General features: G+C 35.4%; 1 protein-coding gene across 2 annotated transcripts in view; it reads right to left on the bottom strand.

The window, feature by feature from the left end:
• Positions 1-17,438, bottom strand: part of LOC123554847 (protein crumbs homolog 1-like) — a 60,816-nt gene extending 43,378 nt beyond the window's left edge. The window contains exons 1-5 of one of the 2 annotated variants that reach the window (XM_053525285.1): positions 17,394-17,438; positions 11,125-11,211; positions 9,529-9,637; positions 7,773-7,978; positions 5,499-5,639 (exon numbers count right to left, since the gene is read on the bottom strand). In XM_053525285.1, the coding sequence (XP_053381260.1) occupies positions 5,499-5,639; positions 7,773-7,978; positions 9,529-9,637; positions 11,125-11,176 (508 nt within the window). In that variant the 5' untranslated portion in view covers positions 11,177-11,211; positions 17,394-17,438. Of the gene's footprint in view, positions 1-5,498; positions 5,640-7,772; positions 7,979-9,528; positions 9,638-11,124; positions 11,212-12,393; positions 12,484-17,393 lie in introns of those variants that run through there. The other variant, XM_053525284.1, reaches the window with a different exon arrangement.
• Between the last annotated feature and the right edge of the window lie 9,131 nt (positions 17,439-26,569).

Raw genomic sequence — 26,569 nt, 5'->3', positions numbered from 1 at the left:
ACATCTACCTCACAGTGTATACCTGATCTACCTTCAATAATCAAGTGACATCTACCTCACAGTGTATACCTGATCTACCTTCAATAATCAAGTGACATCTACCTCAGTAATCAAGAGAAACAGTCATTCTGCTTTTCTTAGTACTTTGTATATTTACCTTAACCCAATCTGACTAAAGTACATCTCCTATTACGCTACGCTTAGGATCTGAGAACGACCTATTCATGGCCTCGTTCAGACGACCCGTTCGCTAGCCAATCAGAACCTAACTTACAACATCTTGCAAATCTACCTGTAGCCTTGACTTTTGATATTTACAATTCTTATGTCGTAATGTACCAGATAGCTGGTAGGTGGTCGGTAGGCCACTTGCTACTCGCCTTTGTAAGCGAGGGGTCCCGGGTTCGAGCCCTAGAATGACTGCACATTTTTCTTAGTCTTTGACATTCGAACAAGTCGTCTGATTGGATAATATAGAAATAGCAATACTGGAAATCCAAAATATACAGAAGACGAATGTGAATGGGTCGTTCTCAGATCTTCGTTTAGAAGATCAAGTACTTTAGTCAGATTGACCTTAACCTAAATGAAAGATCTTCAGACAGGATTTTCTTGTTTTGCTAACATGTAACCACCCACTAATGTTGCATTCTTTACAAAACAATCTGGGCAAAATCCTAAAAACCTCCAAAAGTAAGCTTGTTTCTATAACTGTTGACCCTCACTTTGTGTTTTGTTTTTACAATTTATTTAAATAATTATGTTTCCAAGTTTAATTATATGGGGTAATGTTTAATTTCAAATAATAAAGAGAGGATTTCATACCTGAAACAGACCATACATAAGCAAAGGCTGAACTGTATTCTTATTTTGTTCTTTTGAAAACAAGACCTAAACCTATTAAAATTTTGGCCAAAATCTAAAGTTGTCATTTGTTGAAAATTTTGTATCACTGTATCAGGTGGTAAATGTTATCAATATCAAACAGACTATTATGTAGAAAATATGGCATGAAGAAATAGTTCCTTGTGTTCATTTCAGAATTACATAACGTGTAATATGTGATTTCATATTGTTATTGTGACCAAGGGTTTTTTTTAATCAATCAATAACACATGTTTGTTAATTTACAGACAAATAGGGGTATTTTTTTCTGGCTATAAAATTACTAACCTAAGAAACATAATTTCATATTTTCTGACAATCGCATGTGCATTTCTGATATAAGAAACTTTTTTTTTAATTATAGAATGCACTTCTCAGGCATGATTTTGTATGCATATTGCAAATTGAAATCTGCTGGTACTATCTGAGGATGACAAGAAAAGATGACTGTAATTAAACAAGTGGGCCATGATGGCCCTATATCGCTCACCAGAGTTGATCTGGCCTACTGACCTAGTTTTTGATCTTACATGACCCAGTTTCAAACTTGACCTAGAGATCATCTATACAAACATTCTGACCAAGTTTCATAAAGATTGGGTTACAACTCTGGCCTCCATAGAGTTAACAAGCTTTTCCTTTGATTAGACCGGGTGACCTAGTTTTTGATCCCACATGACCCAGATTCAAATTTGACCTAGAAGTCATCAAGACAAACATTCCGACAAATTCTCATGAATTTCCAACTTAAACTGTGGACTCTAGAGTGTTAACAAGATTTTCCTTTGATCAAGCCTACTGATCTAGTTTTTGACCCCACATGACCCAGTAACAAACTTGACCTAGAGATCATCAAGACAAACATTCTAACCAAGTTTCATAAAGATTGGGTCACAAATGTGGCCTCTAGAGTGTTAACAAGGCAAATGTTGACCGACGATGCACGTCGCACGCCGGACAATGACCGGTCACAATAACTCAACTTGACCCTTACAGAAGCAAGCCTCTGTGGCATACATGCTGCGTATTTGCTGTGTATATGCCGCGAACACAGTAGTACGCCAGAGGAGTACATTTTACATACACTGCATGCCGCGTACTATTTCGACGAGTACACAGCATGTACGCAGGAGGTCACTAGTACACTTCAAGTACGCAGCACAGACTCTGAAAATTTAAGGAGTACACTGCATGTACGCAGGAGGGACTTGTACAAGAAAATAGTACACTGCATGTACACCGCAGATACTTTGAAAATTGTGCAGTACACTTCATATATGCGGGAAAGACTTGTACAGTATCTTTTGGCATTTGTACTTAAGTTTTTTTTTTAATAAGTTAAAGTCTGAAGTAAACTTCATATACGCGTGAGGGACTTCTTCATTTTCTTTTGGTGTTTATACTTTGAATTTTTTTAGGTAAAAGTCTGAAGTACACTTCATGCAGGAAGGATTTGTTCATTTTTTTTTTTTTTTGGAAGCAAGAACTTGATTTCCGAGTAACTTTTATCTTAACAGCATAGAATAGTTCAGATCACCGGTATTCTGAACAATGAAAATTTGCCAAACTATTCGCAATGTTCATTTTTGAAGCTTACATCTTAGTGATTTCTGAGCTGCACCTTGCATGCAGTGTAAAAATATATTCTTTTTCATTTTGAATTAATCCTGGAGCTTTCTAACTTGGATAATTGAAAAGCCTTATTTGAACTTTGTTGCATTACATTTTGTAATACATGAAATAATTACCAAGATAATGCCTCAACAGTGCCTGAATGAGAAGAATTAATAGCTCTCACTGTTATTTGAATACTCTTAAGCAAAACACCATTCTATCATGTTTTATAAAGGCTTTAATGCTCATTATGTTAACTCATTAAGGCCTCACCAAATTAAAAAGTTGTTCATCGGATTTGCCGCTCATATATTTTCAGAACGTTTTTGGCTAATTGCGCTCACCCCATTGGAAAAAATCAAAATATATAATTCCAGTCCTAGATTGTTCTCAGATGGATTTTAATCAAAATAAATACATACTACACACACATTGCTATAATAAATCATAACACTTATATTTAGTTGCATTAAAGTTGTTTCCCCTTGATGCAGTTACGCCATTTTCTTCAAATGTTTACCAAATTACATGCTACAAAAATTGATTTATTTCATTGAAAAGTGGATGAAGAAAAGCATACTAATTTATTTGATAACATCAATCTACATTATTTTGGTAAGGGTAAATACTTATTGATGCATGTCACTTATCTTTTTTCGTTTTTTTTTCTGTCCAAATGATCAGCATTTGCATACGAAAGTTGGTGGGGTAAGGAATTTACATTATCACAGCAGTTTCGCCACAAGAGTACACAGCATGTATGCAGCAGGAGTACACAGCATGTACGCCGCAGGACTCGGGCCAGGAGTACACAGCATGTACGCCGCCTGAGTACGCAGCATGTACGCTGCAGGAGCACGCAACATGTACGCCGCAGGAGTACACAGCATGTACGCCACAGGGGTAGTACACCGCAGGCTAATTTGCATGTGAAAAGTGTATGTGCCGCGTATATGCTGTGTACTATTTCCCGCATACTAAATTCCTCCAGCGTACATCCTGTGAACTATGTAGTCCACAGCATGTACGCAGCAAGTAGTACGCGGCAGAGCTCATTTGCATGTCAAAAGTGTACTACAAACGTGCTATCGGTGTATGTGCGGTGTATATCCTGCGTACTATTTAAAGCCCTTGATTTCAGTACACATCATGTACGCATCATATACGCTGTATGTACACAGCAAGAGTACGCAGCAGGCCTTTTTCTTCTGTAAGGGGAGCACTTTCGGCAAGCCTCATTACCGCCCAATGAGCAGGTGCCCTAGGGACATATATTTCTATCCGATTCGTAAACACATATGACAGATATTATTAAACAAGCAACTCTGGAGATTCATAATTGAGAGGTAAGGAGGGAGCTTTACACACCAGACTGTCTATGACAAGCAACTCTGTAGATTCAGGTTTGAAATGAGGATGGTTTGTTTGTTTTGGGCTTAACGCCGTTTTTTCAACAGTATTTCAGTTATGTAACGGCGGGCAGTTAACCTAACCAGTGTTCCTGGATTCTGTACCAGTACAAACCTGTTCTCCGCAAGTAACTGCCAACTTCCCCACATGAATCAGAGGTGGAGGACTAATGAATTCAGACACAATGTCGTTTATCAAATAGTCACGGAGAACACACGCCCCTCCTCGAGGATCGAACTCAAGACCCTGCGATCCATAGACCAACGCTCTACCTACTGAGCTAAGCGGGCGGGTTGGTGGAGGGGGGGGGGGGGGGGGGGGGGGCGGTTTACACACCAGACTGTCAATGACAAGCAACTTTGAAATGGTTAGGAGGGACAGGATGGGGGGTTTACACACCAGGCTGTCAATGACAAGCAACTCTGTAGATTCAGGTTTGAAATGGTAAGGATGGAGAGGATGGGGGTTTACACACCAGACTGTCAATGACAAGCAACTTTGAAATGGTAAGGAGGGAGAGGATGGGAAGAGTTTACATGCCAGACTGTCAATGACAAGCAACTCTGTAGATTCAGGTTTGAAAAAAAGGAGGGAGAGCATGGGGTTTACAAAATGACAAGCAACTATGAAATGGTAAGGAGGGAGAGGATGGGAGGGGGGAGCTTTTCATACCAGACTGTCAATGACAAGCAACTTTGAAATGGTTAGGAGGGAGAGGATTGGGGTAGGGGGTTACATACCAGACTGTCAATGACAAGCAACTCTGTAGATTCAGGTTTGAAATGGTTCGGAGGGAGAGCATGGGGGGTTTACAAAACGACAAGCAACTTTGAAATGGTAAGGAGAGGATGGGAGGGGGGAGTTTACATACCAGACTGTCAATGACAAGCAACTTTGAAATGGCTAGGAGGGAGAGGATTGGGGTGGGGGGTTACATACCAGATTGTCAAAGACAAGCAACTCTGTAGATTCGGGTTTGAAATAATTAGGAGGGAGAGCATGGGGGGTTTACAAAACGACAAGCAACTTTGAAATGGTAAGGAGGGAGAGGATGGGAGGGGGGAGTTTACATACCAGACTGTCACTGACAAGCAACTTTGAAATGGCTAGGAGGGAGAGGATGGGGGGATTACACACCAGTCTGTCAATGACAAGCAACTATGAAATGGTTAGGAGAGAGAAGGTGGGGTATTTACACACAATACTGTCAATTACAAGCAACTCTGAAATGGTAAGGAGGGACAGGGGAGAGTTTACATACCAGACTGTTAATGACAAGCAACTCTGTAGATTCAGGTTTGAAATGGTTCAGAGGAAGAGCATGGGGTTTACAAAACAACAAGCAACTTTGAAATGGTAAGGAGGGAGAGGATGGGGGGAGGGAGTTTATTTATTTTTTCATACAAGCAACTTTGAAATGATTAGATCAGGAGACATAATGGCAAAATTGGAGCTTTACATATGTGGCAAGCAGCTCTGCATACTCAAGTTTGTATTGGCAAAGATGGAGCTGTGCAAACAACGTTGCCAGTAGCAAACTGCTCTGATAGTCCAGGGTTGTAATGGCAAGAAGTTTGAGCTTTACATACCAAGTGGACAACGACAGATGTATCCATTCACTTCATCTTGGCAAGTTGCAGTATCCATGCAAGGGGAGGACCTACATTCATCTATCTCCTTCTCACAATAGTTCCCATAGTAACCTGGACTACAATAACATTCATATCCACCTGAAAGTATAAATATTCTAGTTCTAATACTTGAAATGATTAAGGATGTTGAATAATTGTTCTTTCTATGGTTTGGTGAACAGTTATTGTTGCTATTATGCACCTAGGTTATACATCATTTTAACATTAGCACTGCCTGCTGGTTGCTAAAACTTATCTGACAAGAGCATGACAAGAGGCAATATGCAACACAAGAGTTATCATTCTTGATATTTTTATTCACCTACAGTGATGATAAACAAATCTAAACTTTTCATAGCTATAGCTCTTAAAGTAGTTAAGGAAGCTGGACAAATACAAAACCATAACCAAGAAATACCAATTTTGTCAGTATAAGGGTCATTATTTGGAGAAAAATATCCAATTTTTTTTATCATTCCAACATATGACACCAAACCATTTTTTGGATTTCTTTGCAATATAATATAATAAAAGAATATAATCTCTTCTGAATGGGAAAACACTGAATTCTTTTGTAGAATTCTTAACAAATATTCGAGCTGGAAATCCTGGATTTTTTTTTTTGCAAGGGGATGAACAGACATAGAGTTCAAACACTATATGTCTCAGGGGTCTTTGACATAGGGTATATATAACAAGAGCTGTCACAGGAGACAGGGACTATTTCGATGCTGGATAGTGAAACTGGGCACATCTGAGGAAGCTGGAGCTGTCACTAGAGTGTTTAATGACTACAATAAGAATGAAGATATTGGACAACAGCTTGAGTCTGTCAAAAATCAAAAGTATTAAGTAATAAGGGTGAAAAAGAACATTAAATAAGTATAATTCTAAGCAAAAAGGGGGATAATTCATGAAATATTGGTGCAAGAGTGATTTTTGCTCCTTGTGTCATATAATGTGGGTGATGATGTAGAAGAACAATTTCAAGTTTGAATCAAATCCATTTAGTAATAACTGAGATAGAGTGAAAGTGCATCAAAACTTGAAACTGAAATACTTTCACTCTAAGTAAAAAGGGGAGATAATTCATGAAATATTGGTGCAAGAGTTATGGCCCTTGTGTCATATGATGTGAGTAATGATGCTGAATAACTATTTTAAGTTTGAATCAAATCCATTTAGTAACTAAGATAGAGTGAAAGTCCATCAAAATTTTAACCTGAAATTCTAAGTAAAAGGCGGGCTTAATTCATGAATTATTGGTACCAAAGTTATTGATCTTGAGTCATATGATGTGACTGATAAGGTGGACCAACTATTTTAAGTCTGAATGAAATCCATATAGTAACAAGCGCTGTCACTAATGGTGACAAATGCCCCCGCAGCACCTTGACCTTTGACCTTGTGACCCCAAAGTTAGTAGGGATTGTGTACTCAATAAGTACTATGAGCATGTGAAGTTTGAAGGTCCTGGGTGCAGTGGTTCACGAGTAAAGTGCCTTCATGCAAAAAGTTAACGTTGTGACGAATGAATGAACTAACTAACGAACTGACGGACAGTTGAAAACTAATATGCCTCCCTTTGGGGGCATAAAAACTGAGATAGAGTGAAAGTGCATTAAAACTTTAACCTGAAATTCTAAGTAAAAAGATGGGATAATTCATGAAATACTGGTGCAAGAGTTATGGCCGTTGTGTCATATGATGTGAGTGATGATGTTGAATAACTATTTCAAGTTTGAATTGAATCCATTTAGTAATAACTGAGATAAGAGTGAAAATGCATGAAAACTTTAACCTGAAATTCTAAGTGAAAGGGGGCATAATTCATGAAATATTGGTACCAGATTTATGGACCTTGTGTCATATGACATGGGTGATAAGGTGGAACAACTATTTCAAGTTTGAATCAAATCCATTTAGTAATAACTGAGGTAGAGTGAAAGTTCATCAAAACTATAACCTGAAATTCTACGTAAAAAGGGGGGATAATTCATGAAATATTAATATGAGAGTTATGGCCCTTGTGCCACATAGTGTGGGTGATGATGAGGAATAACTATTTTAAGTTTAAACAAATCCATCAAGTAATTACAGAGATAAAGTGAAAGCGCATCAAAACTTTAACCAAAGTGCGGACGTGGAAGGATGCCGACGTTGATGCTGGGTCGAGTTGGACAGCTCTCCATACTTTGTATATTAAAGCTAAAAATTGAGCAAAACAGTTACCATTATGTATATCTTCACAGACAGCATTGTTCTTGCATGGATTGTCATTAAGGCAGTATCTCCTCACAGCTTCACACCTCGGTCCCAGGGCATGCTCAGTACAGAGGCACTGAAACCCATCAGCCTCCTCAACACAGGTACCACCATTGTTACAGGGGTTAGGATCACATGCATCTTTTAACACTTCACAGAACTGACCTGTATATCTAAAATATTGCCAGCAACATTAATTTAAAACTAACATTTAAAAACAAATGTGTCATTCACAGTGTTTTTATTGAAGAAATTAATCAGAACTAAAATGCCTTTACAAACCATTAAATACACTGCATATCATTTATATAGCAAGCCATACTGAAACAGCCCTAAAAATGTTGTCAAGTTTTTCAAGGCACATCTGGTAGTTTCTTTCTAATAGACAGATTTTCCTATAACTTTTTTGAATAATAAAACTTCATTTAAGTGTCAAATATCATCAATTAAATAGTTGCAGAGGAAAATTTTGAGAAAGAAGAAAATCCACTTGAAAAAAAGAAAGAAGACGGCCATGATGATGATGGCCCTGAATCACTAATCTGACTCAACTGGGTACATAACTTCTTGGCAAAGACCTCTGCATAATGCTGTATGCAGGCAGCCAAATGAGCATTTTTCTACATGCCGCAGAAGGCAAGCAATAAACTGTTAAATTTCAGACATAATTATGTCTCCCCTAATTTGGGGAAGACATATTGTTTTGCCCTGTACATCCATGAGTCAGTCCTTCTGTCCGTCTGTCAGTCACATTTCATTTCCAATCAATAACTGAAGAACAATAGGGTGATAGGGCTTATGGAGTAGATAACCCCTACTGTTTTTGGGGTCACTCCATCAAAGGTTAAGGTCACAGGGGCCTGAACATGGAAAACTGTTTCGGATCAATATCTTGATAACCACTTGACCAAAAATGTTGAAACGTCACAGGATGACTGGACATGCAGAGTAGATCTAGATGACTCCTTTTGATTTTGGAGTCACTCCAACAGAGGTCAAGGTCACAGAGTCCAGAACATGGCAAATTGTTTCCAATCCATATCTTGAGAACCATTTGACCTAGAACATTGAAACTTAATGGGATGATTGAACATTCTGAGTAGATTATCCCTATTGCATTCCAGTCACTAAGCCAACTCATCGGTGTCTCTTTGATTTTCACTCCTGCTACTATTAGTAGTAATCTTACCTAATACTATGCTGCTTTGAGTGAGACATGCACTTTTCTGCAAAAGCATCTTCTAGTTTGTTTGAAGTTGTACTTGTTATTTACCTTATAACTCTTAAAGAAAGAAGCAAATATCACCTCATGTCTTAATGTAATTGCACCCTGCCCTGTAATTTGGACAGGAAACTAAACAAATGGTCAATAGAAAATTCTTTTTAATTCTGAGTTTTCATCAGTCTTTTTCTCTTTCAGCAGATGGCTGAACTATTTAAAGCAGCTGGGATTTACATGTACCTAAGTATAATAATGACAAGATTCTAGGAGCACAAAGATGCACAATTGTAACTATCAGAAGTGCCTTTAAATGACAACAAAAATCAATGTTCTGTAATGTTTTTTATATAAAAAGGTCATAATGCTAGTTTTCACTTCCTTTTGGTATTTTTCTGCTTAAAATTAAAATATTCAGTGTCAAACAGTGGGTACATCTTGTTAAAACCCTGTGAAAATTGGAGCTAATAGTTGCTGGTCAATATAAGAAAGCCTGAGACTTACTGAGGAGGACAGACACAGGTAAATGTGTTGTTGTCATGGATACAGGTAGCAAAATTCTGGCAAGGATCCACCTCACAACTACCCTCCGCAGCATACATACATGACAATTCTAAAACATACAAAACGTAAATCTGTCACTTAAACTAATACATACTGGAAGACATTTTATCAACTGGCCCTGTATTTTCAAACATTTGACTACAAGTGCACAGAGTAAAATTATACAATCCTGAAGGAAATTTATTTCATTGAATACAATAATAAATGTTAACATTCGCTATTTATGTATGAGGTATGTGTAATCTCAGTGGATGGTCACGGGATAAAAATTATCTTTGACTGCCAATTAAGCAGCAAAGGTTATTGTGGTAGACCTACATGTTTGAAAAGCTCGAGTCTTAACGTAATATGACTAATATCATTTATATAGATAACACAAATTAAACCTTGGATCTTGCATACGGAAATGTAAATTGTACCATGAATAAATGGCAACCCGGTGATAAACTGCAACTGTCACATGGGGTATTTAAGGAATAATTTTTGGGTTCAGGGTCATTTAAAGGATCAACTAAATTTCCTCATGTACACACAGTTAAGAAACGTGTTTTGCACTTTTTTTCATTATTAGTTTTACGCACTTATAATTTTGTTTTAGACCAAAGGGTTCATAATTTCTGCAAATGCCTCTAATGATTTTATAAATAAATGCAAGGCATATTTTCCCTTCATGGTGGTCATTGTATAAAGTTTCATTACAATACATTTTAACTTTTAAACGATCCATACCCCAGTAACACAGAAAACATTTTGCCAAGATTGCAAAACTCTATCCAATTGTGTGAGTAGTATGTGTCACAAATTTGTTAATATATATGTTTTGTGTGGTTGTACTTTAACAGCAAAATACTCTGCAGTGCTTGTTCTAAACCAGCAAATGTTTATATTTTGTGTTAGTTCACACATTACTCACTAAAATTGTAGGAAAAACCTGAAAAAAATATGTCACTGATCTCTCACTTCATCATGGTGTTCCATTAGGGCCATCGTACTGTAGAGGTGAGGGTGACACTATGACAACACAATGTAACAGTATGACAACACAATGTGACAGTACGATAACACAATGTAACAGTATGACAAAACAATGTGAGAGTACTCTAACACAATGTGACAACACTATAACACATTGTGACAGCACTAGAACACAATGTGACAGCAAGATAATACAATGCATGAAATTTAACAATGCATCTATTTCTTTTTTTTTTTCAGGATTTGCCACTGCAGTAACTTATAGAGTCAAAAGAATGATATATCTCTCTGGGTTTAGTTTTACAAAAAGATCATTTCTGATAAATAACAACAAAAACTTTAATATAGCTTTGTTGGTCATGAATGGAGTTAGTATGAAGATGAAACTGTTTCTCTGAAGATGAAATTGATGAAATGCCCGTGGAATCATTGCTTGCCTAGCACGATAAAATATAATTCTGGCACATAGCTTGAAATAAAAGCGAACTAAAGCTTATTTGTTAGGGAGCATGCTTCCCCACCCTCATAATAGTCTCAGTATAACATGGATAATGTACTAACCTAGAGATATGATGGTAAAATACAGCAGACATGTCCTACCAACATACATCATGAAACACCAACATTGTTAACCATCTGTATACTTGACTGAAATAAAGTCAATACATAATCATTCATTTTAGGTTATTAGTGATGTCATGTAACCAACAGACATATTTCCAAATTACAGTGCAAGTCTTAATCATAACTTCTTGATGATGTGATTCATATATGGGGTGAATATAATCATTCACATGATCAGACATATGTCTGACACTGTTTCATCATTCACATTATAAGACATATGTCTGACACTGTTTCATCATTCACAATATCAAATATATGTCTGACACTGCTGACATTGTTTCATCATTCACATATATTTAATATCAGAAATATGTCTGACACTTTCACTATTCACATTATCAAATACATCTCTGACATTGCTGACACTGTTTCATAGGGCTGTCATTGATAGAAACAATATTGATATATCAACGATATTTTTTGGTCCATCGATTTCCATTTTTAAAAATTGATATTTTACGGGGAAAAAAATCTGTCCAGATAAACACTCTAAATAACTTTTCTGCCTGTAAAGATGTGGCCTAAGTAACAGAAGTCGTCTAAAAAGGTCATGTCTAAACTTGTACCGTAGTAGTCTTTATTAATTTTATTTATTTCATTTATTTCATAAATACAAATACAACACAATCAAACAGTAATATGAAAAGTAGGCAATAAAACAAAAAATAACATTAACTTAAAACAAGAAGGTATATAGCATGCACATGAACAAACAGGTTGTTAATCTAACTTTATAATAAATATATCGATGTATTGTCGATATTTGTCTTCCGATATATCAGTATTGTCGATATGCCTAAGACCCAGTCAATGACAGCCCTACTGTTTCATTATTCACATTATCAGATATATGTCTGACACTGTTTCATCATTCAAATTATCAAATATATGTCAGACACTGCTGACACTGTTTCATCATTCATATTATCAGATATATGTCCGACACTGTTTCATCATTCACATTATCAAATATAGTCTGACATTTTTTCTGTAAACTTCACTAGTGTGGTTTATTCCAATATATGTTTTCCTTATTTTCCATATATAACAAAAAGATCAATTATAAGATTTATTTCATATCTACAGTTCACAGTTTTCGTGATAAATTAAGATGGAGTTAATACATTCATCTTTTTCAAAAATACAGTGGAAAATCATTTTCTTTACAAAAAGCTAGTATAATAATTATGTGCCATTACTTACATGCTATCAGTGTTTAACCTGGCTTAAAGTCAATCTATATAATCAGCTAACAATATTGTTTATCCTAAAACATACAACCTGAAATCATCCCAGAAAAGAAACATATGCTACCTAGATGACAACAGTACAATTAATCAATACAAATCAATAGCAACAACAGGTGTTGGCTGTATAAGATATGCACAAATCAATTACTACTGTCCTAACATTATTCTCCTTCAGATTGTTGGTTTTGTCAACATTTAATGCTAAATACTGATCATTCGGGAGTATGTGACAGTTTAGTAGACCAATAAACATTCAATTTTTTATATGGGTCAGAACAATAGTTGCATTCAATCAATGTCAAAAATAAACTTTTATTATACAGACCTACTCAAGTAATGATTAACACGTCATGAAATTCTCATCTTACCTCTCAGGATTTTCAGATTCATGATTTAACCATGTAACCATGTCCAAAACATTTCCAAATGATACTAATTTCACTTGGGTAATGATTGCATTTTACTTGGACTTTATCATTGACAAACTATTTAAAATAACATTTACCATATTTCTGTTCTGATAACCATTACAAGATATGTTGAAGATTTTACAAACATTCATTTTTACTTGTGTCTGTTAATTGATTATAAAACAAATTGTTGAGCTGATTATTACAACTGTTAAATAATAACAAAAGTAGGTGCATATGTCTTATCATGATATAATATATCTCATTTAGTGGTTTGTCATTGAATAAAATCATTGTTTGGAATTCATGCAGATGCGAAGGAATAATATCACAAGGGCACAGCCTTTGTGATATAATAATACGTGTCTGAATGACAAACAATATGACTTTATTTAAGAGCAAATCATTGAATGAGATATATTATTTCAGTCATGTGGGGAAGTTGGCAGTTACTTGCAGAGAAAAGGTTTGTACTGGTACAGAATCCAGAAACACTGATTAGGTTAACTGCCCGCCATTACATAACTGAAAAATGGTGTTAAACCCGAAACAAAACAAAATATCATTTCTATTCTAACACATAACCAAGGACTTTAAAGTACATCCTTGACGACATCCATTAAATATTTGCCTGTTTTCTATTGGTTTCTTTTCCAGTGCACCGCTATGCTGTTTGACGCTATGACATAATAGTTCTGGCATCAGAAAAATGAATTGTTGTTCAATAACACACAGTTTTCAGTCTTCTTTTTTTAACAGGAAAATGGAAAAGGTCGTGTTAGAATTGTTTGTTTTGGGTTTAACCCCATTTTTCAACAGTATTTCAGTCATATAACGGCAGTCATTTAACATAACCAGTGTTCCTGAATTCTCTACCAGTACAAACCTGTCCTCCACAATCAAGTAGCTGCCAACTTCCCCACATGAATCAGAGGAGAAGGACGAATGATTTCAGGCACAATGTCTTTTATCAAATAATCATGGAGAGCATACGCCCCACCCGGGAATCAAACTCATGACCCCGCCATCCACAGATCTGAGCTAAGCTGGAGGGCATATTGTTTTTTAATGAAACTAGATCAAGCTCAGAGAAGCTTTTACCTCTGTTGTAAAATTAGTGTCTGTACGTAGATATAAAATGATGATGAAAAAAGTTCAATAAGTGTGTTGGTGGTGGGCAAGTGTTCCACACCCCAGGACCTAGCTAAAAAAATTCAGATCAGAGATGTTTGTATGCTGTTACGGACACGACCATCAGAAAATAAAACATATATGGCCCATTTTCCGTCCAGTTTGCCAGGAATCTACATATTGTAAGAATTACTTACAATCTCTTTCAATGCGTGCCAGAGTTGTAATACTTTTAAAGCTTCAGGTTATAATGCAGTAATTCGGTCAAAAATGTGCTTCCGAGGTGTAGTCGAAAGAAGTCCCTAATAAACAGATCCTAATTTTTCCATTTTTCGCGCAATTGCGTGTAAATCGGGTGCCAACTGGGCATTATTTCACTCGTGGAATGAATTTTACATAAAATAGGACACTTTTCATGCTAATATTCGCATGTTTTCGAGTTGTTTACTTGAAAACGAAAATAGGGTGTTTATTCTGCAGTCCGCTTTCTAAAATGCGGCAATATGAGGGTACCTGAATTCAGTTGACTTGCATTTCACTGCATACTATTCAGCACCCCTTTTTCTTTTCATTTTCTTGAAGCAAATGTATGGATATCTTGTGGAAAATAGGTCTACCACTGAGTGAAAATCTAGAAACTGTAACAAAATTGTTCTGAAGTAGCTGAATTTTATATGAAACAAAGAACAATTTCTTCAAAAGCCTTCATGGACAGGCTTTGAATTAATTTGATATTTTTCAAAGTCATGGTGGACGCATTGGTTGAGAGGGCTAAGACGCTTTCCTACGGAGGTGAAGGCCCCTGGTTCGAATCCTGGCTACTCCCATTGCGGTGTGTCCTTGGGCAAGTCATTTTATCACGATTGCCTCAGTTGACCCAGCTGTAAATGGGTACCAGCAAATTGCTGGGGGTGAGGTATAATTGGTTTTAAATGGTCTTAATATAGGGTCGCAGAAAAGCTCTATAGAGCTTATGTTAATTGTTTCATCAAGCGACAGTAAATAAAACTTACCTTTACCTTTATCCAAAGAACTGAAAAAAAAAAATATATCGGCAACTTGAAAGGCATATAGAGCAAATCTCGCCAAAAAAACATGACAACTGAATGAGATCTCATTTACCGGAAGCGACGCATTCTCCACACGCCATTTTGTATGCACGGTCAATTATTCATCGGTAGATTAATTACCACCGTATGACCACGCTTCTTTTGATGGTAAGAAACGTGTATTTTGTGTCTTAAGACAATTTCACTTTAAACTTATGTTGTTTTAGAAGCTAACATGTATTTTAAATGTAGTTTTAAAGGTACAAATTGTAACTCCATGCTCGCCGATGTTTGTTGTGACTAAGATAACGCCAATTCACGCTCTGACACGAGATAACGCAAGACTACAGCCAGTTGCCATTCTGTGTATTTTATAATTCTTTGCTTTATCACACTTTCAAAACATATTACCAACTTTGACATGAAAAGAGCAGGGATTAGTGTCCATTACAAACTTTCACTTGAAGAGTGGGGCCTAGTGCCCCCTGTATATTCGGCTCATACAGAAAATGAGACATATCTATAATAATTTTTAAAAACTGCGTCAGTTAAGCTAATCAGGCTGGTAAGATTGCCCGATCAGGCTTTCGACATAAAAACTAATAAATATGTATTTCTTGAAAAATAATGAAGATATCTCTTTCAAACTTGGTCAATTTATTAAGCATTACATATGATAGAAATTAAAATAAAAATAACTTGGTTGCCTTCAGTTTTGGTTGAATTATTTCCCCTTTTCAGATTTTTATGACGCATAATTTTTGAAGTCCAAAATAAATATGGTCTAATGCTAAGTTCAAAACAAAAAAGGGTTCATTGGCTTTCTAATGCTCTAAATTATTGTGCTAGTACATGAATGTATACATTTTACTGTGCTTTCACTTACATTATAGAAAAATGTTAGCTGTAAAAATATTGTTCATACATCTGCACTAGAAACAAAGTATTAACCCTAAATATATAGAATAAAGGTATTGGCGCAAAAGTTTGGAGCAATAGAAAGCCATTGAACCCTTTTCTGTTTTAAACATTGCGTTAAAACATAATTTTTTTTGACTTCCAACATTATGCATCATAAAAATCTGAAAAAGGGAAGTAATTCTAACAAAACTGAAGGCAACAAAATATGCATCATATGTTATGCTTAATAAATGGACCAAGTTTGAAAGAAATATCTTCATTATTTTTCAAGAAATATTAGTTTTTATGTCAAAAGCCCAATCGTGCAATGTTACCAGCCTGCTAATGTAGCCAGATCTACCCAGGACCTGGTTAGTGTCAACACTGGTCAGTGCACAGGAGTCTGAAATTCTATCAATAAGACCAAAGAAGTCTATCTTTACAAAAAATACCCCCTATATACGGTATATAAAATATATTTTATATATATAGGGGGTATTTCCACAGGTGCCCGTCCAGTCTTGGTGCCCATATGGGTGCCACCCCCTCAAAAAAAAAAAAAAAAAAAAAATTAAAAACAGTTTTAAGCCTAAAACGAAAAAAAAACTTTTTTTGAATTTTTTTTCCCCATACTCATATATACATGGAAAAGGTGCATGTGTTGCCGTAACGCTATGGAGGTTTACTAGGACACGCTGTGGAACAACCAAAATGTCCAGTTCAGTATCAATGCAAGCTACCCTGATGCAATTTACACATCATGCATTTATAAAATAGTAAACAATTCTATTCTACCTAGTAAACAGCCTTAAATAACTTACATTTAAATTCTAAGACGCGAACAACGGAATAGGTTTTCTACTTTCGTTTTGAAACAAAATGGCCGATAGTCACTGTTATTTTGCAAGTGTCTAGACAATCTGGCTTGTTTGAATTTGAATGTAAGTTATTTAAGGCAGTTTACTAGGCAGAACAAGATTGTAAACTATTTCATAAACGCATGATGTGTAAATTGCAGCAAGGTAGCCTCAGATGTTACTGAACTGGACATTTTGGTTGTTACACAGCGTGTCCTAGTAAACCTCCATAGCGTTACGGCAACACAAGCACCTTTTCCATATGAGTATATAATACAGGGAAAAAAATTTAAAAAAAAAAAAAATTTTTTTTTCGTTTTAGGCGTAAAACAGTGTTTTTAATTTTTTTTTTTTTTTTTTTTTTTTTTTGATGAAGCGGCACCCAAATGGGCACCAAGACTGGACCGGCACCTGTGGGTATTTCTTGTAAAGATAGATCTAGACTTTAATGGTCTTATTGATAGAATTTCAGACTCCTGTGGTCAGTGCTAATAATTGTTTCAATGCGCCCTTTTACCGTTTACTTATTTTATAAGCAGCTTTAACTATAGATAACAAAATATCCATTAAGATAAAGAATAATTTAAAGCTTATATAGAAAAATACCTATCATATAAACCGTATCCTACATCAGTGATTTGGCGTTTTTCTACAGAGCGGTGGCAAATCTAAGGGGCGTAACTTTGCACCAACTAATTTATCTATCGGGTGCGTGACACATGTAATACTGAATATACCCTGAATATCTAGTCACTTGCCTTTTAGCTACATAATTTCTTTTCTTTTCTTTTTTTTTTCGCTTTTTATGTTGCTTAGCTCTTATGCTCTTAGAACCTAGTTCTTTCATTAGACAGATAGTTGTGATATAGTAACGTGTTTCAGTGTGTGTGTGTGTGTGTGTGTGTGTGTGTGTGTGTGTGTGTGTGTGTGTGTGTGTGTGTGTGTGTGTGTTGATATTATTCTCTTGAGAAGGAATATCTTTATTCAGTAAGTCACACTTGACTGAGCTACTGATATCGAAAGCTGTTGTAATTACAAGCTGGCCATTAAACTCCGTGACCTTTGATGTTAAACTATTCTTTCCCAATTGAGGCGACTCTCTGACTGAACGCATTCCATGGATTACACAATACTAAACCCGATGATGATTCTTTTATTTCCTCCATTCTTGAAGAACATAACATATGTACATTCAGTCGACCAGATAGACATATATCAGCAAATTTAAATGTAAACAACCAAATATTATCGTTACCTTCAAATGCATGGTTAATATGTGAAAACAAACCCCATTGCGACCCTCTAATTATGCGCAACGAATTCACACATCGAATCATAATAGATTGACCGGGTCAATGTCTTATTGCCATATTTACTCTACTGAAAGTGGTAACAGATTTAATTTCTTGTTGGATTTAACAATTTATGTTAAATAACTAGAGTAAATACTTACCTGATATTTTTTGGCAGTATAAAACAGACATTGCAACCAAAATTTTACAAGATGATCATTTTATATTTATATAGATGTGCCCTAGAAGGAACTTTTGCTATGCTTTAACTTGTAGTAACTATTAACTATTTACCTTAGTATTATCTATATTAAACCTTTTAAATTGTCTTACATGCTACGTAATACCAAAGAAGTATAAAACTCTTTGGTAATACGATGATGCAATGCATTTATGTTTATTTCATTTGCAAGTCGGCTTTAAAAGCTCTTCAGAGCTTGTGTTTTCTGTGTACTATGTAACAGTGTTATTTATCCCCGACATTTATAAATCAATATTACTTGACTTGACTGCATACGGAAATACAAAATGTTATTAAATTCAGAGCAAGGATACAACGTCAACATTACAATAAATTGCCCCTATTGGATGTACGCACGCATTGATTGTATTGAGCGTACTGACTAAAGGTTAGGGTTTGTTTGTTTGTTTTGGGTTTAACGCCGTTTTTCAACAGTATTTCAGTCATGTAACAATTTATGTTAGGTTTAATAGTTAGGCAGTTAACCTAACCAGTGTTCCTGGATTCTGTACCAGTACAAACCTGCTCTCCGCAAGTAACTGCCAACTTCCCCACATGAATCAGAGGTGGGGGACTAATGATTTCAGACACAATGTCGTTTATCAAATAGTCACGGAGAACATACGCCCCGCCCGAGGATCGAACTCACGACCCCGCGATCCGTAGACCGACGCTCTACCTACTGAGCTAAGCGGGTGGTTAAAGGTCAGGGTTAGGTTTAACATGGGTTTAATAGTGTACATTCAATGCGTGGGTACATTCAATGCGGCAGATTTAATGTCAAAGGATACAAGTTCGCATTTTAAACTATCATATAAGTAGAGAGAATTTATGCGAACAATATACCAGACCAATAACGGCATTCCACAAGGTATCAAGACTTTCTCCCCTAGACTTTCCACCTCCTGATTGTTTCATCCCTAGCTGGTTTAATGTTCTATTGTTATACTTGATTGATCTCTGATAATGGTAGTTGTGGAGCAGTCTTAAAGGTCATAAAAGTATAACAATAGAACTTTTAGCACATACTTAATCAACATATTCAGCAACCTAGATTTGTATTGTTAATTTTATTATCTGAAATAAAAAAAAGTTTAAATTTATCATGTAACATAAATAGCTTCTGATGCATACTGTAACTCTGCCATTTTAATGCATTTTAATTTTCTTTTTTACCATCTCTCATATTTATCTACAAAGGCTTATTCACCATAAATCAACTAACACTACGTATGATAATTGCATGTTTATAGCCATTCTTTTTTATTAAACTTGGTGAAACAACTAGGGGTGAAACATCCAGGGGGTGAAACGACTGGTGTTCTTCCACAGCAAGTCCACTAATTAGTTTATCCGACGCTGCTTTATATGTATACACACCCCCAGGGTTACTAAAATGCCATAAATCCCTGCAAATAACAATAATATGCATCCACCAGCCACACATCCAAATATCATAAGGCCCTGAAAGCATGTATACATCAAAGGGATAAAACAGGAAATTAAAAAATTAAAACAGGAAATTAGTCTATTGATTAGTGATGGGCTAAACTTTCATTAATATAACACATACTAACTGCTCGTTTCCATAGATGTAGGCAACTGTAATGAATGCATTTTATGGTATTGTAAAAACAGTCTTATGTGAGAGCCTAACGTTTTAATTTCGTAATGAGACCTTCATTGGGCGTATGCTGTTGGTATACTGAAAATCCGTCGACAATATAATAATAATTATATGCAATATTATTTGGACATATATACCAGCAACATATCAACATTGTTCAATGCATCCTCAAGCTCTCCTGAACGCTGTTAATTACAGCAGTAACATTGATTCGAGCCCATTTTCGGACACCTAAAAATGCTTAGAATTACGATTTACAACAGATTAAACCCTTTTTCGCCGGCATATACTGTAATGCATAAATTGCTAAAATTAATTTTATTTTGTGTCTCATAAGGACTCCAACGATTACCTAATGTGATCTAATCTTAGCACAAGTGTATCGTTTCGGCGCAGAATACAATAGTATCTAGGCATCAAAACATGTTCCAATTTCGTGATGTAGCCTTCTTTGGACGTATGTCGTCAGTATCCTCAAAATCTGTCGGTAATGTAATATGTACTCTTGTTTAGACAAACATTCCAGCAATATATCGACATCGTGCAAGGCATTCTCAAGCCCTCCTAAATGTTCTGAATTACAGCAGTAAGATTGCATCGAGCCCATTTACTGAGACATAAAAAGACAAAAATGCTATTTAGCATAGATATGAAAACTGTAGAAAGAGACTCGAGAGCACTTACAATAAACTCATACAAATTGATTGAAAATCAAATTATTACAAAATGCCATTCATAAAGAGTAAAGCATTTTTTAATAGCTATTCAGTTGTTTTCCATTTTTAGCTCACCTAAGCACAAAGTGCTCATGGTGAGCTATTGTGATCACGCTGTGTCCGTCGTCCGTCCGTTCGTCAAATCGTCCGTCGTCAACAATTGTGTTTAAAACGAGTCTCATTCGAAACCACCAAATGAAATTTGATGAAACTTGGCATGGATGTTTCTTGGACGGTCCTCTACCAAGTTATTCAAACGGTTTCGCTTGATTGCATAAAAATAGAAAAATCTTCAAACGACATCTCTGCCTAAACCGATGGTCTGATTTTGAATTAATTTCACACAAATTTCATTATGTCACCCTCTACCAAGATTGTTCAAATTATACCAATTTGTCAAAAAAAAAAGAAAACAAAAAAAAAAACCCACTGCCGCCAGGGGGCGTGATCACTTTTCCCTACATTTATATAGTGGAAATTTAAAAAATCTTCTTGTGTGAAACTGCTGGCCGGACTTTAAAAAATAGCTTTACACAAATGGTCCTTGTGTGACCCTCTACCAAGATTGTTTAAATTATTTTGATTTTGTCCAAAAACATTGCCTCCAGAGGGCGTGGTCACTTTTCCCTATAGTGGAAACTTTAAAAATCCTCTTGTGTGAAACTGCTAGCCGATTTTAATATAATTTTACACAAATGGTTCTTGTGTGACCCTCTACCGAGATTGTTCAAATTATTCCGATTCGTCAAATAACATGGCTGCCGGGGGGTTGGGGGGTCACTTTTCCCTATATGTATATAGTAGAAACTTAGAAAATCTTCTTGTATAAAACTGTTACATGCAGCCAGATTTTAAAATAATTTCACACAATTTGTCCTTGTATTATTTAATTGTGTGACCTTCTACAAATAGTGTTCAAAGTTTTCTGATTCGTCAAAAAATGGCCACCAGAGGGCGTGGTCACTTTTCATTAGCAACATCTCCTCCAAAACCACGGAATGGATTTTGATGAAACTTTACACAATTGATCTCTGGGTAGCCCTCTTTCAAAATTGTTCAAAGGTTCCGGTTCATTGAACATATGGATCTTTTTTGGTTAAAAATAGATTTTCAGCTATCACACTTTACAAATCATTTTATCTAGAGCTTTGATATTTGGCATGTGATATAAGGGTTTCACTGTCTACCATACTTGTCCAAATTATTGCATTAAGGTAAAAAATGTCCACGCCAGTGTGTGTAACATGTACATACTATAGGCTTATATATATATGAAACTTTGAAAATCTTCTTCTATGAATCAATAATAGCTAGAGCCTTGACATTTGGCGTGTGCTAGCAAGAGTTGCCTACCATAATTGTTCAAATTATTGTCCTAGGTTCAAAAATGTTTGTGACATGTATATAATACAGGCTAACATAGAAGAAACCTAACTCTGTACCATTAAGTTGTACAAACACACTCGAAGCCTTGTACACAGGTGAGAGCTTTAGGATCAGTGACTCTCTTGTTATAAATAGTAGAGCAAATAGCGACATATTATTCATAACAGCTAACCAACAAGAGATCAAACAAGCTATTTGAGGTTACATTATAACAGTGAAAATATTGTCAGTCAAATCTTAATCAAGACGTTGCAGAATGTGAGACTCAATGTGCTTTTACCTTTTGTTAATGCAGGACACAAGGAAAGTTAATAAATGTAATTATTTTACATGTAAAGCCACATCACATTGAGCGTTACCGTAATAATTGTGGTTGAGATGTTGTCACATGTTACCGTTGAGACATGACTTTTTCTGGAACGTGCCGCTCTACAATGAAGCGGAAATGTATAAACAGGCCTATAGCAACACAGTTAAAACAAAGGAAGTGAACGCTTTTAATTATCCATTTAATATTCATTTTATTGAGCTTTTTGCACATTTTATGCCAGAATAACATAAGCAAATGTTTGTTTCTTGTTATTTCCTGAAAAACCGCATTGAGTTCAAAATCTTGACACTCACATACAAAGCCATGCACAATGAATCTCCCAAGTACATTGTCGATATGCTGGAAATGTACAAGCCTTGTAGAGACTTAAGGTCGGCAAATGTGTCTTTGATTGTACCGAGGAGTCGAACAGTGAAGTATGGTGACAGAAGTTTCAAGCATGCAGCTCCATAACTTTGGAATGTCCTCCCAGCAAGCATCAGAGATTCAAGCTCACTGTCCGCATTTAAAAAATCTTTGAAAACGCATCTCTTTCACACATGCTCTATAAAATAACAAAATTTGAAATACTGTTGAAAAATGGCGTTAAACCCAAAACAAACTACATGACAGGTTTGTTTCGTGTTGAGAAAGGGATTGCTCTCGTAATGTAATTTAACGCTGAACATAATTTATGGATGATCTTGTTTTAATTACTGTTCCTTTTAATCTTTTACCAATAGATTTACATGTTATGTCTATGTATGTATGTGTTCTCTATGTTTTTGTAAAGCACTTTTGAACGAACATTTTTTGTATGAAAAGAGTGCTATATAAGTGTGGTATAATAATAATAATAATTACACATGCATAAGACCCCTTCCCACCCCAATAGCACTGACCAGTCCAAAAACCATTTTGTAGACGATATCACATGAAATCATTTGAACTATCCTAATATGTTGTAACTAGTATTTGCAATATATTTGTTGGTTCCTTTTCTTTCTATAAGAATCCATATATTACGACTTAACGATCACTCTATCGGCATAGGGGCATTACTGCAATCGAGTTAAGTTCCCTTGAATCCTTAAATAACATCTTCAGGAGCAAAATGTAAACGGAGACAACGAAATGCTCTTTTAGGATTTTTCTAAAAACAATTCACCTACAGACAGGATGTTTCAAAATTTCACATATATCTATTTCAATATTTACTCCATCAATTTCAGCGATCATTTGGGTAAGTCACCATGCCTTTGGTAAAGACGGGATAAATGAATAATATATTTAAATTGATATTCAGATATGAGAACCAGGAACTGTACAAGCAAATTATATAATAAATTTCATGACAAATAAAATTTATTGACAAATTTTCGTAAATTTTTACTTCTGTACAAATGGTATTACATAAATGATACAAATAATTATAAAATACAAATCTAACACGTTTTTTTTTTAATTTTACTTCCGAGAAATGTCTCGTTGAATATGCTAAAAAGTAGCAAAAATACCTTTTATCATAACTGTTTTTTCACTGGACATGTCTTTCTTCCTTACAGCACTCACATCAGAACGAAAACATAACAATTAAGGATATTAGTAAACCACAGGGGTCTGAACCTTGACAACGGTTTCCGCCCAGTAATTGCAGAACCTGAACCTTCAAACTTAGTAATATGAATAGGCTTATAGAGTAAATGACTCCTTTAATTTTGGAGTCAGTAGGTCAAAGTCAAGATAAAAAAAATCTGGACCTAGAAACCGGTTTTGGTCCAGTAACTTGAGAGCCACTTGATGCAGAACCAGGGATATAAAGTAAATGACCCCTGTAGCTTTTGGGGTCATAAGGTCAAAGGTCAGGGTCATAGGGATCTGAACCTTGAAAACGGTGTCCGCCCAATAATTTGAGAACCATTTGACACAGAACCTTCAAACTTAATAACATGATTGTGCTAATTAAGTAGATGACCCCTATAGTTTTGGTGTCAATATGTCGAAGGTCAAGGTCAGAGGGGTCTGAATTTTCAGAATGGTTTTAACCCAATAACTTGAGAACCACTCGATCCAGAACCTTAAATCTTGATAGAATGACTGGGCTTATGAAGTAGATGACCCCTAGTCAAAATATTGAAAACGGTTTACCCTCAATAATTTAAAACCACTTCACATAGAACCTTAAGACGTAATAATATGACTAGGCTTAAAAAGTAGACGACTCTTATTGGTTTTTTTGGGTCGGTAGGTCAGAGGTCAAGGTCACAGAGACCTGGACATTGAAAAACGTTTCCGTTCAATAACTTTAGACCCATTTGACCCAGTATCTTCACACTTGATGGTATGATTTGGCTTATGAATTGATGACCCCTATTGTTTTTGGGATTAATAGGTCAAAGAACAAGGTTATAGTGATCACAGGACTTAAACTGGGACAACCCATCATGGGGAGCGTATGTGTTTTGCAAACTCTTGTATTACACAAGTTTTATTTTATTAGAACCATATAATTATTGTATCCCACAGTCATGAATTTCAATTCTTTATTAGTTACTTTTTCTTAATATGATGAAAGATTTGATTACATTTTATTTCCTTTTTTCTCAACAACTTTGAAAATAAAAACGCACTAAATCTTTAATATACAGATATATACAATTAAAAGTTTCTACCATTTACAGATTAGCAGTCATTTTCAAACTACATACTTCTTCATGAATTATAGCAATAGTAATTTTTATTTATGTCTCATTATTGTTCATTCATTTTTACAATAGCAATATAAACAAGGTTTATAGAATAAAAGTACAATTTCACTCCAACATGATGGTTTAAGAGATGGCTGACAATATTACAACTACTGTGCAAGTTTATAGAATAAAACGGAAATACAACTACCAAACAGATAAAAGACTACTTTCTTTAAAACTTTGACATTTCTAAAACATATATATTGTATAAAAAAGACTATTACGCATGAGTTAAGAAATGGTAAAGGCTATGAAATATAATTTCGCTTTCATCAAATCAGAGTAAATAGGATTAGCTGAGTTATTCCCGACGAGATAAAAAGTACTTCAATATTTATCCCAGGTATAAATTATTGACATCATTTTACAGCATTATTTTAAAACGCTATTTACAGATTAAAAACTGACGCTGCTGGAGAATAATAAAACAGGCTTTGTCACAACTACGAGTCACATCTGTGTTCGGAAGCAGAAAACAACATTTATCATAATCAGGCAATGAGAAAAAAAATTCCAAGAATTTGCTTTTGAATGGGAACAAGTCTTGTCTTAAATTATTGTACATAGAGCAATTTAATATGACATGAAACTCATTTCCTATGTTATTAAACATCACAAAATAAACAAGTCCTAGATTTCTCTGGAAAACCCACATACTATCCAGCTTCAGTCAGGTTCCATCCCAATCCGAAACTTGCAAAAGGAAGAACGGTGTATTGGTGGTAATACAATTTTACAATATTTTTTCTACTTAATATTTAGTCTTAAACATTTGATACACTCTCAAATTATTACGCCCGCGATCAGTGGGACCTACAATATATAGCGGGCGATTAGTGGGACCTACAATATAGCGGCGATCAGTGGGACCTACAATATATTTATAGACTTGTTTAATGTCTGGCAGTGAAAGAACGACACATATATTAATAAAACTGCTACACATAGGAAAATCATTAGCATCACGATATAATATAATAATGCCAATGATTCCGACATGAACGAGTCTTGTCTTAAATTATTGTACATAGAGCAATTTAATATGACATGAAACTCATTTCCTATGTTATTAAACATCACAAAATAAACAAGTCCTAGATTTCTCTGGAAAACCCACATACTATCCAGCTTCAGTCAGGTTCGATCCCAATCCGAAACTTGCAAAAGGCAGAACAGTGTATTGGTGGTAATACAATTTTATAATATTTTTCTACTTAATATTTAGTCTTAAACATTTGATACACTCTCAAATTATTACGCCCGCGATCAGTGGGACCTACAATATAGCGGGCGATCAGTGGGACCTACAATATATTTATAGACTTGTTTAATGTCTGGCAGTGAAAGAACGACACATATATTAATAAAACTGTTACACATAGGAAAATCATTAGCATCACGATATAATATAATAATGCCAATGATTCCGACATGAACGACATGCTTTACTGTGTGTCCAG

This window comes from Mercenaria mercenaria, chromosome 15 (genome assembly GCF_021730395.1).
Source record: "Mercenaria mercenaria strain notata chromosome 15, MADL_Memer_1, whole genome shotgun sequence".
NCBI lineage: Eukaryota > Metazoa > Mollusca > Bivalvia > Venerida > Veneridae > Mercenaria > Mercenaria mercenaria.
Note: the sequence above shows the minus strand (reverse complement) of the source record. Positions and strands in the feature narration are given on the sequence as shown.